This window comes from Anopheles nili, chromosome 3, assembly GCF_943737925.1.
Source record: "Anopheles nili chromosome 3, idAnoNiliSN_F5_01, whole genome shotgun sequence".
NCBI classification, from domain to species: domain Eukaryota; kingdom Metazoa; phylum Arthropoda; class Insecta; order Diptera; family Culicidae; genus Anopheles; species Anopheles nili.
The window spans coordinates 48370329-48386144 of record NC_071292.1 but is presented as its reverse complement, the minus strand read 5'-3'; the positions used below and the strand labels follow the sequence as shown (position 1 = coordinate 48386144).

At 45.2% G+C, this 15816-nt stretch overlaps 5 protein-coding genes across 6 annotated transcripts; 3 read left to right on the top strand and 2 right to left on the bottom strand.

Annotated features, from left to right (window-relative positions):
- Nucleotides 1–592: 592 nt before the first annotated feature.
- Nucleotides 593–2251, top strand: LOC128723211 (protein lifeguard 1-like). Its single transcript, XM_053816930.1, has 4 exons — nucleotides 593–707; nucleotides 962–1212; nucleotides 1286–1534; nucleotides 1605–2251. Exons 1-4 carry the CDS (start codon nucleotides 701–703, stop codon nucleotides 1962–1964), a joined length of 867 nt encoding a protein of 288 aa, XP_053672905.1. The 5' UTR covers nucleotides 593–700; the 3' UTR covers nucleotides 1965–2251.
- Nucleotides 2252–2392: 141 nt separating this feature from the next.
- Nucleotides 2393–7005, top strand: LOC128726152 (protein lifeguard 1-like). 2 transcript variants are annotated; one of them, XM_053819942.1, is made up of 7 exons: nucleotides 2421–2439; nucleotides 2849–2886; nucleotides 2998–3079; nucleotides 3353–3484; nucleotides 4237–4601; nucleotides 4688–4936; nucleotides 4996–7005. In XM_053819942.1, exons 4-7 carry the CDS (start codon nucleotides 3457–3459, stop codon nucleotides 5353–5355), a joined length of 1002 nt encoding a protein of 333 aa, XP_053675917.1. In that variant the 5' UTR covers nucleotides 2421–2439; nucleotides 2849–2886; nucleotides 2998–3079; nucleotides 3353–3456; the 3' UTR covers nucleotides 5356–7005. The 2 variants fall into 2 exon arrangements, with proteins under 2 accessions (XP_053675916.1, XP_053675917.1); XM_053819941.1 differs by lacking the exon at nucleotides 2998–3079 and having other exon boundaries at nucleotides 2393–2439.
- Nucleotides 6391–9479, bottom strand: LOC128726150 (beta-alanine transporter). Its single transcript, XM_053819940.1, has 9 exons — nucleotides 9367–9479; nucleotides 9065–9160; nucleotides 8707–8920; nucleotides 8368–8626; nucleotides 8051–8300; nucleotides 7589–7983; nucleotides 7325–7503; nucleotides 7049–7259; nucleotides 6391–6468 (listed from the first exon to the last, which is right to left on the bottom strand). The coding sequence occupies exons 1-8, from the start codon at nucleotides 9477–9479 to the stop codon at nucleotides 7065–7067; spliced, it is 1701 nt and encodes a 566-aa protein (XP_053675915.1). The 3' UTR covers nucleotides 6391–6468; nucleotides 7049–7064.
- Nucleotides 9480–10070: 591 nt separating this feature from the next.
- On the bottom strand, nucleotides 10071–13557 carry LOC128723411 (programmed cell death 6-interacting protein). Its single transcript, XM_053817147.1, has 4 exons — nucleotides 13230–13557; nucleotides 12077–13113; nucleotides 10942–12010; nucleotides 10071–10871 (listed from the first exon to the last, which is right to left on the bottom strand). The coding sequence occupies exons 1-4, from the start codon at nucleotides 13555–13557 to the stop codon at nucleotides 10723–10725; spliced, it is 2583 nt and encodes an 860-aa protein (XP_053673122.1). The 3' UTR covers nucleotides 10071–10722.
- A 608-nt stretch (nucleotides 13558–14165) lies between these two features.
- Nucleotides 14166–15487, top strand: LOC128725734 (dehydrogenase/reductase SDR family protein 7-like). The gene is made up of 4 exons (XM_053819500.1): nucleotides 14166–14379; nucleotides 14440–14583; nucleotides 14655–15120; nucleotides 15181–15487. The coding sequence occupies exons 1-4, from the start codon at nucleotides 14233–14235 to the stop codon at nucleotides 15372–15374; spliced, it is 951 nt and encodes a 316-aa protein (XP_053675475.1). The 5' UTR covers nucleotides 14166–14232; the 3' UTR covers nucleotides 15375–15487.
- The last annotated feature ends 329 nt before the right edge of the window (nucleotides 15488–15816 follow it).

The window sequence follows — 15816 nt, the reverse complement described above, 5'->3', positions numbered from 1 at the left end:
CTAAAACGGAGCCCCTGGACCCAGCAAGGATGCAACTGCTCCAAACTCTCAGATGACACGTAAATATCCCCTGCCCTTGCAATTTCTTACTTCAAAACATTACCAACCGTCGTGTGCGCATGAGCGCGGCACATGTTATCGTGTTGCTCGAGTGCAAAAAAGGATAACGACGATACCGAGGTGTCCTGGGTAAACGAAAATACGATAAATTAATGCCGGATGCCGATCATTGCTCGCAACAGCACTTTTAATTTTATAAGTCAGCCATACATTATCAGAGCGGTACATATGAACGATAAGTTGTACCACGTTTGATTAAAAAAATAATTTCATACTTCTCTTCTCATTAGTTTCTATAATTCTATGCATATCATCGAGTTGTGTTTTGTGTTAAATGCGATATATATTATTTTCCATCAAATTGAAACTTTATTTGTTTATAGCGCGCTACTTTTAAAGTGGCGACGGTACAACTGCTCTTGGAATTATTGTTATTTTTAGATTCCATAATCAAAAATAGATTTATAAGCCAATTGTCAAAAACAATCGAATTGGCAGTACTGTCAGAAATGCCATTTTCATATCCTTCTTGGCGCATCGTGTGTACTCAACATAAGTGTTGCTAGCCACTACGAGAACTTAGTCATACATTTGTTTACTGCCAAATCTTTTCACGGGAATAAACACCAGCATAGCCAAAATGCAAGGTACAAATTATTCGATTGTAAACACAGCACCTTACGTGCAACAGAATTGTACAAGCTATCGTGAATTTGTCCATTGTGGAGATTAAGTAGCTGTCTGTTGCGTTGTGAAATGCGTATTTTGTTTCCAAGATGCTGAGTGTAATATCTCAACGTATACGGCGGGGAAAAACTCAGATGAATGCAATGCATCCCGACCCGCCACGTCTACTACTTGCGTTGTATTGCATTCCTTATCTATGTATTTCAATTGACAGGTGATCAACAACAATTTTTCGGCGGACCATCATACCCGCAGCAGCCGGGATACAATATTGGCTTCGCACCGCAACCCGGAATGCAGCCAGGAATGCAACCGGGTTTTCATCCAAGTGCATTTGCTCCATCGGGCGGATCCCCGGAAGGATATGCGCCGTACGATGCCGAATCTACATCGGTAAAAGGATTTGACTTCAACGATCAGACCATTAGACGTGGTTTCATTAAGAAAGTGTATGCTATTTTGACCGTAAGTCGTCGTATTTCTTTTGTTTTTAATATATCGAAGACTGATACTGTATCGATTATGATTTCTGTTGCAGTCGCAAGTAGCCATAACATTCGTCTTTATTGCTTTCGTGATTAACCACAAACCAACGAAGCTATGGATGCAACAACATCCTGGGATCTTTTGGGTGGCGTTTTTGATCATGATTGGAACTCTGATTGCAATTTCCTGCTGCGGAGAGCTACGCCGCAAAGCGCCAGCCAATTTTGTCCTTTTAGGATTGTTTACATTTGCAGAGTCTTTCCTGGTATCGGTCATTACGGCAAAATATAGCCGAGAAGAGGTAAGCAGTAACGGGTTAAAATGAATGAATTTATGTAGCAACGTTGTGAAATGTTTATCCATCATTTTAGGTGATGTTTGCATTTGGGATAACAGCGGCGGTTTGTCTTGGGTTAACACTGTTTGCTTTCCAAACTAAATGGGACTTTACTATGATGGGTGGCATATTGTTTGTAGCCGTGCTCATACTGTTCTTGTTTGGATTGATTGCGATGTTTATCCCGGGAAAAACCGTTCAAATTATCTACTCTTCCTGTGGAGCATTTCTTTTCTCCATCTATCTTGTGTATGATACACAAATTATGATGGGCGGATCACACAAGTATTCTATTAGCCCGGAAGAATATGTGTTTGCGGCATTGTCCTTGTATCTCGACGTAATCAATATTTTCTTGCACATTTTGTCTATCATCGGTGCGTCTAGGAATTAAAAACAATAACACCGTTAAATGTCCTCCGTTTTCCTCTTTGTGTAAAAGAATGGACGATTCAGATGAACGTTATATTGAAAATTATGTATTACTTGAGACTAACAACTATTAACTATACGATATTCTACCGCGGAACAGGGCCGCCAATGAATGAAACGATCTTTGAAACACATTTATCGTTTACGTTTTCCATGTGCGAATGTGAAAAAACCTCCCGATATCAACGTGTAGTTAATCCACTTTACTGGAAAATCATCTGTTTAATGTGAGAATAAAAAATGGATATTGGACTCAAATGTTAATGGCATTTCTGTTCACAATTAATATTGTCTGTGTTTAAAAGCTCTTATCAGTATGGCTTTGAGAAAGCTTGCGCATACCTTGTAGCAACCTTGGTGTTACAGATGGCTGTCATTGTTGAATTTGTATAAAACTTGAAATCATTCGCAGAAAGACGAAGTGTTGTGTGATCCTAGTAAGTACGTTGCAAAAAGTGAACAACTCGCCGCAGATTCTAGTATTGAAACTACATTTTGATATTCCGCGATTATGGCTACTGTAAATGCTGAAAAAAAAATAATAGAACTGCGGTATATTGATAAGCTTAGCAGCTGAACCTTTACCGCAGTGGTGGGCATTGCTTATAGCATGAGTCATACCACGAGAATCGATTCGTTTGTTTTTTTTTCCTATGTTTTGCGTCGATTCTTCCGATGTTTTCGTTTTCATACCGCGCTAGTATGCGGCGCAAATCATATGACTGAATTTTTTTATGATTCTAAACGGTTCAATTTTAGTGTTTTCCTCAGTTTAAATTCAATAGCCATCAGTGTGTGAGCTTAACGTTTGGTAGTCTAGTTTCTTTTTCCGTTTCGTCATTGCAGATATCAGTGCAATTCTCGCTAGACACAGATAATGCAAGGTAAGCGAAACTCAGCGAAACCAGGTGTGTTACATATTTGCCTGTTATCTTACGTGACCAGCAGTGCGTGTGTACTTGACTGTTGGGAGATTTGCCTTGAATTTATTTTAGAAATCAGTTCCGCTTAAACTCTGCTGGGATGCCGTTGTGTACTGTGTACTGATAACACAAAACATTCGGATGGACATTCAACGTACGTAATGTTCTTGAAAGCTCGAGAATTATCGATTCTGCTCGGATTCAAATTAAAATTGGCCGTGTTGGCATACATTCTTAACATCAGAGTGACGATTTAGGGGTTGAACAAAGAGTTCGTGTTTATCTAGTGATCGGATTAAACTTCCACCGATGATTCAGTGTGTGAGCGGGAACAGGGGGACCGAACCAGAATACCCAGAATGATGATATGCACAAACTGCATGAGATGTGTTGATACATTTTGTCTTCTCTTCGTTTTCCGTTATAGCAGGCGGATGGTAATTGAATTAACTGCACAACGCGCGTGTCCGAATCACTCCGAATTGCAACACTCTCGAACGTTTCTGTTCCCTTTCAAGTCATACTCGCACGATGGCTTATCAAGGAGGATATTACCAAGGTTTTGTTCAACAAGTTTTCTTTTGCTAATTTTTGCATGAATCACAATTTTAAAATTGGGTACTAACATATAGCGTTTAGTCTATAAGACTTTCTAGATTCTATTATATTCTACTCTATTCCATTCATTCGTATTCTCTCGTATTTTCCGTTTTTGATCAATGCACTGAAACGACTTTTAACACCATCAAGTGAATCATTACTTCGCCATCAACTTCTGTCAATTATACGTATTTTGAGCGTTTCACAACCTTACCTCTAGTGAATGAGAAAAATAAGTAACGAAACGTGACTCATAGCACAATCAGGCGATACATTTAAGGGCAAGTTATATATAAATTGTACACCTGTGCAACTGGAAGAGTGGTCGATACATGTTTGTTCTACGATTTAGTACGGGTTTTGATACTTTTTGTGATATTGTAATGCAAACTGGTTGTAATTTTTTTTTGAAACTGATTACATATGCTAACAGAATACACTCTTCTGCAAGATTAACAATTTGTGCATGTCCAAGGCAAGTTCTAAGAGCATTTAAAAATCATTCACTTCGGTTTCCTCTCAAGATCGCGTTCTCAATCATGATGAATTATTGTTAGATTCGAGCGAACTTTTACGTCGATGTGACCGATTAGTAAATGGTTTACCTAGTGTGTTTGTGTGTGTCCCTTGGTTTTGTTAGAAACTGGTTCAGCAACAAAAAAAAGCGATAGAAGTGGTCCGTAAACTAATGTTTTTGTTTTTAATCACCAGACCCTAATCAGGCTTATTACGGAGCCCAGTATCCACCGCAGCCCGGATACAATCCAAACTATCCACCGCAACAACCCGGCTATCCCCCGCAACAGCCTGGTTATCCACCGCAACAACCCGGCTATCCACCGCAACAACCCGGATATCCGCCCGCTGGATATCCGTCAGGAGGCTATATGCCCGGCTACCCGCCACAGCAACCGCAAGGATATTCACCACAACCAGGATTCGTTCAACCACCACCAGGCATGCCGGGTGCTTACGGTGCCGCCTATGACCCCGAGACGGGTAGTGTGAAGGGATTCGAATTCAATGACCAATCGATTCGGCGCGGATTTATTCGCAAGGTTTATTCCATCCTTACGGTAGGTGTGCTCGCAAAAGCAAGACCAACTCTTTCCGGCGTTTCCTTTCGTGCTGGTAAATAACGAAGCGTTTTTTGTCTTTGCAGGTGCAACTTATGATCACACTTGGCTTCATTACGCTGTTCCTCTACCATCGGCCGACCAAGTTATGGGTACAAAACCACCCGGAAATGTTTTGGATCGCGCTTGGCGTCATGGTGGTCACGCTAATTTCGATGGCTTGTTGCGGGGACGTACGACGAAAGGCACCGATGAATTTCATTTTCCTCACGCTTTTTACATTGGCGCAAGCGTTCCTGCTGGGTGTTACCACGGCTAACTTTAGCTCGCAAGAGGTGAGTGGCATTGGCAGGCGTTTGAAAGGATAACTGATCGAAACCGACTTCCCTTGCAGGTTATGCTGGCGGTGGGAATAACAGCGGCGGTCTGTCTAGGGCTGACCTTGTTCGCCTTCCAGACCAAGTGGGACTTTACCGTGATGGGTGGCATTCTGTTCGTTGCTGTCCTCATCTTGATGCTGTTTGGTTTGATCGCAATCTTCTTCCCGGGCAAAACGATCACCCTGGTGTACGCTTCAGCTGGTGCGCTGATATTCTCCATTTATCTAGTGTACGACACGCAGCTTATGCTCGGCGGTGAACACAAGTACTCGATCAGCCCAGAAGAGTACATCTTTGCAGCGCTGAACCTATACTTGGATATTGTCAACATTTTCCTCTATATTCTCACCATTATCGGTGCAACACGCGACTAAACTTATTAGCTAGTTTTCATTGCAACTATATTATATGTTCTCTTTTGTGATTTCTCATTTTTTGTTCTATGATTTAGTTTTTTTTCTTTTTGTAACAATATGAGCAAATTTGTTTCAAATTGCCCTTACGGGCCATAGAAATCTGGTTCATTTTGCATATGCCTACCGAGTTGTTATAATGCGCGGATGAATCTCGCGTTGTCCCCGTTCATCTGGGGGGTTTTTGGTATGAGTCACACACTGTTTCGAATTATAATGTGCTTATGAGCATGGGAAATTACAATAGGTTTCGTTTGCATTATATTTAGGAAATACGAACAAATGATGAAATCCAATTTTGAATTTCATTACTCCACAAACGCAACCCAGTGCTTGTTGAAGTAACTCTGTGCTTTAAACTGAATTAAGCCCGTTTCTGCGATAAGAAAAGCTGTACATGTTTGTCACAAGTTGACAAACGCATAGCTTATCTTATGTCAGCAGTATTTGAACGAGATGAAAAAAAGTCAAGTGAAACAATGAGAAAATACCGCAGTGAAAAATTACGTTATTATCTAAATCCCGACAAGCGTTATAAGTTGAACAAACGAACAAGTTGAATCGATAAATTGAGTCCAGTACCAAAATTGGGATATATGTTTGCTAAAGTTCCCCGGCCTTCTATTGCGTGAATGCTACTAATTTCATTACAAATATGCTACAACTTTAAGGATCACTTATGTGTCTGCTGCGTGTGTAATGTATTGATCCATTAGTGGTAAAACATTTGAGGCTATCTTTACTATTGTTGACTAACTAGAGGCTTTTGTACCAACTACAGTTGCACTGTGTGTGATGAAGATATATTCATTTTCTTCGTTCTCTAAGCATAAACCAAATGAAAGCACTAAACTGTGGTGGCATAAGGCTTGTGCAACTTTGGCGTGCGAGGTTGGCAACGGAATGCGGGTTTGTAAGGTTTTTTTAATGTATTTAAAAAACGGAATACGGAATGCGGGTTTGTAAGGTAATTTAATTTATTTAACTTGAGGTACACTCGCAAACACTTATTCTAAACCCTATCCGTTTGCCCAAACGATCCGCGCTTGAAACGCCCCGTTAAAGATGTGCATTCTGAAAAACAAATATTTATACACAAGATATATAATTCAACAAGTCCAATTCATTATAACAACCCCTCTAAATGTAATGCATGTTCCTCCATTAATCCAGTGCTGTATATGTATATAATAATGGTGATTGTGCGAATAACGCAACGATACATCGTGCTGTGGTAGGTGGATGTACTTTTTTAATCAACGCTTATCGACGAAATGAACTGGAGTGCAAATAGCAACTTAATACCAAACCGAATCGAAGTAACCGAAGACCCTCTGGTCGAGGCTAGCATAAGGACGTTATGTTCAATAAGGAATGTGTGGAGCAATGAAGGAAACTAGACTACATGAATTGTTATGGCGCCCCGCCAAAAATTTACCCTAATAACATTTGTGTGATTACAATATGACGATAATCAGCATATACAACAAACTTGATAAAACATACACACACAGCACACGCAACAGTGTACAATGTTGGCCGTTTCTGAACAATAAAACTTTCTAGCTTTAAGCCAAAGCAACCAAATATATTGAAAACTAAAGATCACATTCCCAACGCTGGTTTCGAGACATAGTTTTTTTTTTTAACGAACCTTGATCCCGACAATGCTAGGTGGCAATGCGCGCACGTTTTCTCCTGTAGAACGAATCCTGGAACGGGTTGGTCAACGTTATCTTCTCCCCATCGGCAAGGGTCTGCGGGAGTGGCATGTTTTTAGTTTCCGGCAGAAACAGGCTAGCAATGCCTCCGGCCGTTAGCGCGAGGCCCATGATTACCAACGGAATAGCGACGTTTTCCTTGCCCTGCGTGTCGGAAGCAGAATAGTTTATGAAATGTAAACACGGCCAGCTCCTGATCAACCACGTACCGTGTAGTTCATAAGCGGAATCACGATTGGTCCTATCATGCCGACAACGGAACAAAAGCTCATACCCAAACCGCGCACCACGGTCGGATAAATCTCCGACGCGGTTAACGGGACGACGACAAACGCCGACGAAACACCCATCTTGCCAATGCAGTAAAGAAGCAGTGTCGTGTTGCGACCTACAAGTAGAGTGGAAAAATCAAATGAATTGTCCGACAAAAGGGAAAAATACCTATAAACCATCACGATCGCCCATTAGCGTACCTTGCGGGATTATTGTCAGTGCGCAGGCCAGTCCCCCGATGACCATCGTCGTAAATAGGACTCCTCGGCGGCCAAACAGGTTCAGACTCGGCCACAGTACGATGTATGTCGGTAATTCCACCAGCCCGGCGAGAAAGAAGTTGAAGATTTCGTCACCACCGAGTGCCGGAGCATAGTAGCTTAAGCCCACGTAGACGCTTGTGTTTGTGAGCCATATAAACGCTACGAAGGTTGTTTTCCGGCGCATCTGGGGCTTTGCGAACAGGTGGCCCAGTCCGATGTCGGGCATTTTATCATTTGTGGCTTCCATTCCGCGAGCGGTCTCCAACGAAAGCGCTTTTATGCGTTCATCCAACATCTGCCGGTAGCCTTGGTCGATTGTTTTCCCATTTACCCTATGGAACGTGTACATTTGAGTTAGTTTAATTCGTTTTCTTTGCCAGGGATCACTACCATCTTTACCTGGCCATCTTGAGGAGAATTTTGTGCGCCTTGGCGTACTGACCGCGTGCTGCTAACCATCGAGGAGACTCGGGAATGAGCGTGTAGAACAGTAGCAGGAGCAGCAACGGAACGGACACGGCGATGGAAAGTGAACGCCATTCGCGCTCGTAGTAGACGATCACTGACAGCAGCACCAATCCGACGGAGTACGCAATGTTGGAGATGATGGTGCAAAAATTGCGCCTCTTCGGTTCCACCAGCTCGATTGCTGTTCGATCACGCAGAAATTCGTTACTTGCATTGCATTGCTCTTGAAGAGAGTACAGTACACTCACCCAGCATGTACGGGCTCGACAGAATGGCCGGAACGGTAAGACCTACGACAATGCGGGTTGTTAGCCAAGAACCGAAGCTCCACATGGCCGCACCGATGGCACCGGCCGTCACCTGAACGAGCAGGCAGAGGTAGAAGGAAAGCTTGCGGCCCCAGTAGTCCTGCATGTAGCCAAATCCGAGATTGCCAATCAAACCGGCCAACCCAAATATCATCAGGGCCCACGTGGTGTCAAAGTCCCGATCGCACACTAGATCCCACTAGAAGGAAATAGATCACACGATTTGCGACAACGATGTTGTGAAGTAGGCTGTGAAGAGGCTTTACTGTAGTTTATTACCTCCGTTACTACGGTGGAATTGAAGATGGAATGATCGTAGGCCCAACCATACTCACACGGGATGACCTTGTCGTGATCTGGAGCCGGCAGCTCTTGGAGTGAAAAGTCTCCCCCACTGTAATCGAAAGTTTCAGCGATTTGGGAATAGTTTCTGGCATACATAATGCATTTGGAGTATTCTAGCGATCCATCCGCGTGAGCAACATGAGGTATACTAAAGGGAGCATCAACAAAAAATGGTTTAACAGGAAACGATTAGCTTAATTAGTAAAACGATTGAGCTAGAAATTATGTTTCGTGGCTAATGGACAGGATTGAATTTTACGGTACGTTAACTGCGCCAATCTCCCTTTGTTACCTTATGTTTTTGAGCAATTGCGTAAGGTTTCCTTGTAGTCCTGCAAACTCTGGCACCTTACACCAATGGTTGGGTTTTGCTGCTAAAAATAACTGGCTGTTGAGGAAAAACAAACTCTTAACGAGGTTTATTATTCCACGATACAAATGTTAGGGGCTTAAGAAAGTATAATTGCTGGTGGAAAAATTTGAAAAATAAACTCAATATCGAAAATGGCAATCTGTTTTAAATTTAGTTCTTTTAATGAAGATATTGTGGTACATAAATATTATCTACTGTTTCACGCTTTTCACGAGTCGTACCTGTAGGCGTGAAAAGCGCACGGAAACGTGGCCGGAAACAGCAGCACACCGATGATAATCTTCTGGTACGCACCGAAGCCATTGCACAGCTCCAGAATGGAATCGAAATCCATGGCAATCAATCGCCGTTGAACCGTTTACTCACGATGCTGGAGGCACTAACCACACTGGCAAGAAGGACCTGCTCCACAACGCATGCTGTACCGATCGCGACTGATCGCAGCACGATGTGGTCTCAATCGGAACGTGCACAACGCTGGAATGGCCTTGGGCCGTTGGCAGGCGGTCCTGCGGTCAGTTCAAATGAATGAATACATTCATCCTCATCTCAACCGTTGCACTAGCGCCTGCGATTGGCATGTTTAGATACAACCGCTTGAAATCTGATCCGCCACTCGGACCGGGAGGAAAATTGACCACGGAGATTGCCAGCTAATGACGTCGACTGGCGTGGGGTGGTTCGCTTCCTCGATTGATCCGGTTTGACTACCCCACTACGCATGAAAACCCATTCCATGCTCGATCGTTGAACGTTTCGCACGTGCTCGCGGTGTTTGAACCATTCACGCAGCATCTAGATCTAGTACAGTGATATACGTGGTCTTGCCAAGTGAAAAGAAATCATTATTATTGATAAGAGCCGTTCGTGCGAAAAGTATTTGTAATGCTGCAGCAATAAGTACACAATAAAATGTTGTGTTATATCTACGTATATTGATCGAGCACTATGCTAGTATGTTTAAACATCCTGAAATTTCATTCCATTTTTTTTGCCCAATTTTATCAACTCAATTTGTCAATATGTGGCTTTGGCCGCACCCGGTCACATTTGTCTTATTACTTTGTTGGACACAAAATTAGCTCTAATTGAATAAACGACCCGACGCTAAATGCGGACACATTTAGTTTAAATTATTAATTGAACAACCTGCACACGATCATCCGGCATGCTGGCATGCTAACTGATAACTCCTCGTTGTGCTCTTCGCAAGTTGTGCAAAGTTTACCCCATTTCAGATACGCGTATCAATGTTTAATTATACTTTTATTTAGCGTCAGTATTTATGCTACGGGAAACAGGTAAAAAACAAGAAATTTTATCCGACTGTCACAGATTCGTTTATAAACCGGTTGTTCACCATTGCATGTACGCGTTTGAGTGTAGGAGGTTAACTGATTCGATAGAAAATATAAATGTAAAGCAACTCTGGAGCTCGAAGTATCGCCTTCGTTGTGTATTACACATCAAATATCTTGCCGTACAACTCCGCCTGGTCTGAAAGTTGTGTGTCCGCGTACTTTACGCGTGTGTATGTGCGCACAAGCGTGTATTTTTCCGTGGACAAACACCACACTTTACCATCCCATCGGGGGGTGATTAGGATTTGGTGCTCCTGGAGCTCCCGGGGGTAGTTGCTGCTGTTGATGCTGGGCACCGTACGCTCCCGGATATGTGCCGTAGTATGCCGGCGGTACCATTGAAGCTGCCGGGAAACCGGTATACGCTGGCGTGTGGTGGAAGGGATGTAATTATTTAGTTAATGTATCGAAAGTGCTTACGACTTATTAACTTACTTGACGGATAAGGCAGTGTTCCGTATGGGTTGAAACCTTGTGGCATTGGTGGTGGTACGTACCCGGTAAAACCGGCCATTGGTGCTACACCGCCCCCGTAACCGGCCATCGGGATGCCTTGCATTTGGTGGGGATATGGAGCCGCCACACCGCCGGGTGCTGAAGCAGCAGTAGGTGCACTAGCGCCAGGCGCACTGGCCGCACTGCTGGTAGGCTCGCTGCTTGACGCCGTGGTAGACGTGTGATGTGTAGGAATGACTGGAGTGACCGCGACCTGTGCCTGGCGACTCGACTCGTGAGTCAGGTCCTTCATCAGTTCCTCCTTTTCGGTTTTCCGCGCAAAGCAAAAGTCGCTGATTTTGCTCTGGAACACGAGCAGAATCTCCGTCAGACCGTTGTAGAACGATTCGCCCTCCTTCAGGTAGCCCTGCAACTCGGTAAACACGTCGTACGCGGCAGCCAGCTGCGACAGCGTCTGATCGCGCTGATCTGTCGAGACACCGGACTCGGAGACAAACTTCTCGTGCGACTCGCGGATGTCCACCGACAGGGCCTGCTGGCGGGCGAGCGTTTCGCCGACCTGTTCCTGCAGCGGCCCAATTAACTTCCCAATCTCAGCCAGTGAGATGGCTGGCTCGTTAATGACGCCCTCAGTTGAGAGTGCTCCCAGGAAGCGCTCCTTCAGATCGATCGTTAATGATTTTAGTTCTGATTCGATGCACTCACGCTCGGCTTTCAACGTATCGACGGATTCCATCAACGAGCGCAAGTGTTGTGCCGACGACGAGTTGGCTGCCTGAGCGCTTGCGCCAGCTCCCGCCGAGGGGATTTCCTTCATCAGCTGGTCGGCCGTCATCGACAGGATCTCGAGACCACGCTGGTGGGAAGTAAACTTGTCCCGTATAACCTTGTCCGCGCTCGTAGCGTTGTCGATGATGGTGCGATACTTTTCGCCGTTCGCACGGAACGTTGCCGACAGCTTGTCCGAGGGTGTGCGCGTCCATCTGTCTTTAAACTGCGCCCGCAGCTGATTATCGGAGTCACGTTCTTCGTCGAGCATCCGAAACGCCTGTAAATCAGAGTGTGAAATGAGTGAAATCGTTTCCGTCGACCATAATTAGCAAAGTGCACCTACTTCATCGAGAATTTCTTTGTTACGTGTGTACAGCTCCGGCAGTCGATTAATCAACGCCTTCAGATCCGCAATACCTCCTTTTTCGCGCACCGCTGCTGCCTTTTCCTGCAACGACGGGGGCAAGTTGTCACCGGATGCCGTCACTTCAACAATGGCCGGTAGGTTCAGGCTCGAGAGCAGCCCGTTTAGCGCTGTCGTACCCTCCCGCAGTCGCATGATTTCCCCGTTGACCAGCTCCGATTTGCGACCCTCGCAAGCGGCCATCGCTTGGTTGACCGCCACCGGTACGAGCGCGGTAAACAGATCGCTAAAGTTTTCGCTCAAATGCGCCGCCATCGGGAGCACTTTTGCCAGTTGGGCCTTTCCCGGACCGGGCAGATGGTTCACGTCTGGGATGATTTCGTTGTAGATAAAGTCGTTATCCTTGATCGCAGCTGCCAGGCTTTTCTGGGCCCGGCTGGCGTACTCCTGAAACAGCGTCGGGTTCGAGGCACGGGACTGAGCAGTTTTGAACAGCTCAACGGCTTTCTGCAGACGGCTGATTTCCTCCCCGAACGCCTTGTTCGCTTGCGAGACCTTACTGTGGAAGAGCATCGTGAGTGCGTGCATTGCCGCCTGTCGTCCGGCAACCTGTGGAATCCAGTCTTTATCCCACAACGCTCGCACGCCATCACGCTGCATCGACCGAAGTGTCTCGGAGTAGAGTTCCTCACATTGAGCGCACAGCTTTGCAATAACCAGGTCCTTCATGTTATCGTTGATCGCTTTCATGATGAACATTTCCTGCGCCTGTGCCAACATCAAATTTAGCAGGGCGGTCAGGCTGTCCTGGGACAGATCAGGTGTCGGTTCGCCCTGAATCGTGGCTGAGGCGAGCGTTTTCAGGAAGGAAAATATAGATGCACTTTGCTGGAACATCTTCGCCGCCAGCTTTAAGCCATCGTCGTTGTCTGTGCTTTGGCTGCAGGCCACGTTGCTCTGTAGCGCTGCTAGGTTGAACAACACACACGTCCTTTCGTAACCGATCGATGTAAGTGCTGAGAAAGAGCGACAAGGAAGATAAATTAATAATTTATAATGGTTATTTCCTCTCTTCCAAACCATATCGATGCCGGTACGCTTTCCGCCATCGCTCTCGCTGTACGCTACTCACTTAGACTGATGCGACCCCCAAAGATGGACCCCTTGTCGAAGGCGTCCTTCCATTTGAACGGTACCTGTAACTCCTGTGCCGGAATTTTCGATTCCAGTGCGCACAGCTGATCGTAATAGCGATAGTTAACCTCCAAGCTGGATTCCTGCTTGTCAAACACCTTCCAGACGGCGGTGTTGCGAAGCTGGTTCAACTCCGATATCGCCTCGTTAATGACGGTGAGTTGTTGGGGCTCGAGATTTCGGTAATTGCTCTGCACGAGCGTTTTCAGCGGTTTAGCAATGTCCACCTCTGAAGGTTTCTTGAACGGAACGGACAGAAGCCCCATCGTACCGTGAGCTGCTTGTTTGTCTGCCTCGGGAACAGGAAACACCACGAGAGTACAATATTCGAAACACCGTTTCTCCGGTCCCGAGAGTTTAATACACTTGGTGGCGTTGTTTCGTCTGTTTTCGAAGTTTCTCACGACGAGAATTGAATGTTCCACCTCAATTTCTTGCCGTTCGTTTATTGGTAATAAAGAGATGAATCATACGAGTTTTTTTTATTGACAAACCGTATGGCAATTGCTTAAGTCATCCAGGTTCAGCCATGGTGCACTGTATGACCAAGGTAATTAAATGACATACGAAATTCAGTACACATAAAGTATTGAGTTCATTTAAGGCATGTTGCAATTTGGCTACCTTTGTGATAAATATAGTGTGATAATGCACCCTTTTACCTTCATGATGGACTCATTAAAGATATATTTAACACATTTTCCTGAGTATACACTCTTGTTTACACGCCAGTAGATGCTATTTCCCTTTTCTATATTTGACGTTAAAAAAAGGGAGATAGTCACTATCCCCCAGCCGCATACAGCTGATGAGAGGTAAACAATAGAGGTAAACAGATCACAAAAGTTGGCAGCTAACGGGCAGATAACGATTGAATCGTGTACGTAGCAATCACAAACCAATTTATCAGCCATCTGGATCGGAACCCAGCTGTCGATACGATGAAGAGCATCGCCGAACGTTCGACGGGATCGTTTTATTGGTGGATACTGGCCACTTTGTTCCTCCCTATAGCGATTCCTGGATTGGTGTTTAAACTGCTATCAACGATGAAGGAAAGCCGATACCTGCGTGGTTTGAATGGCAAGGTAAGCAAATCGTCAAAGTAGATCAATGTACTCGAATGACCACGTAAACTCTCTTGGCAGGTCGTTCTCATCACGGGGGCAAGCTCTGGGCTGGGAGAAGCGCTGGCTCACAGCTTTTTCCTAGCCGGCTGCAAAGTCGTGCTTGCTGCCCGGCGCAAGGAAGAACTTGATCGCGTTCGCAAGGATCTGCTGCAGCTACACACGGTTCGTAATATGCTTGCCGCGTTGCCAGCAATCACCAGATGTAGTCATGAGCGCGTATTTACTATTCCCAGACAGTACCAACTCATCCGCCGATCATACTCCCGCTTGACCTGTCTGATCTCAACAGTATTACCGAGAAGGTGCAGAGTGTGCTGGAAATTCACGGTGGGATCGATATTCTAGTCAACAATGGCGGTGTCAGCGTACGAGGGGATGCCCTTTCGACGGCAATCGATGTCGATATCCGCATAATGCTGGTCAATTACTTCGGTACCGTGGCCATGACCAAGGCTTGCCTTCCGTCCATGATTGCGCGCAAGGAGGGTCGCATCGTGGTCGTGTCCAGCGTACAGGGAAAGTTTGCCATTCCACACCGGTCGGCGTACAGCGCGTCCAAGCATGCATTGCAAGCCTTCTGTGACAGCTTGCGTGCCGAGGTGGCCAAAGATAACGTCAAGGTGACGCTCGTTGCTCCCGGATACATTAACACGTCCATGTCTGTAAATGCACTGACCGGCTCGGGTGCAACCTATGGCAGTAAGTAGTACCATCGACATACAAATCAAACGGTGTTTTGAAACAAACTCTTTTTTCCAGAAATGGATGCGGCCACGGCAGGTGGTGCTTCCGCCGACGACACAGCCAGGAGCATTTTAAAAGCGATCGCACGTGACGAGAAGGACTTGATGCTTGCACCATTCGCTCCTAGGGCCGCGTACTGGTTGCGACACCTCATGCCACCCGTTTATTACTGGATAATGCAAAAGCGTGCCGAAAAATTGGATACATGAACTTCGCCGCAGGAAACTGGTTCCATTTTCTAGCATGTAGGTTGTAACCATGTGTTTGATAGCTATAGCCCAATTCTAAGGCATGGGATTTCAGAATAGTTCAATAACAAAGTGACCATGTAAGAGCATGAAATACAAATATGGAATAAATACCAAATACTACCAAAACCCGATACGGCCTAAGCAGTTTATGATGCACGGGTTAGTAATCTTCGATGCTGTATCATCGTCACCCTTATAATATACAGCTGGCTGCCTATCCGAAACAATCGGTTGCGATAAACGAGATCGCGATTAGTGCGAGACGTGATTCCAGCACACATAGCATTAGCCGTTATGCTGCGTCATTATATATTTCACTGCGAGTTAACTTCACACGTGCCAAGAGTCGGCCGCACCTACATCCAGATGAGCATGCTCATTACGTTGTCTAGACCTAATT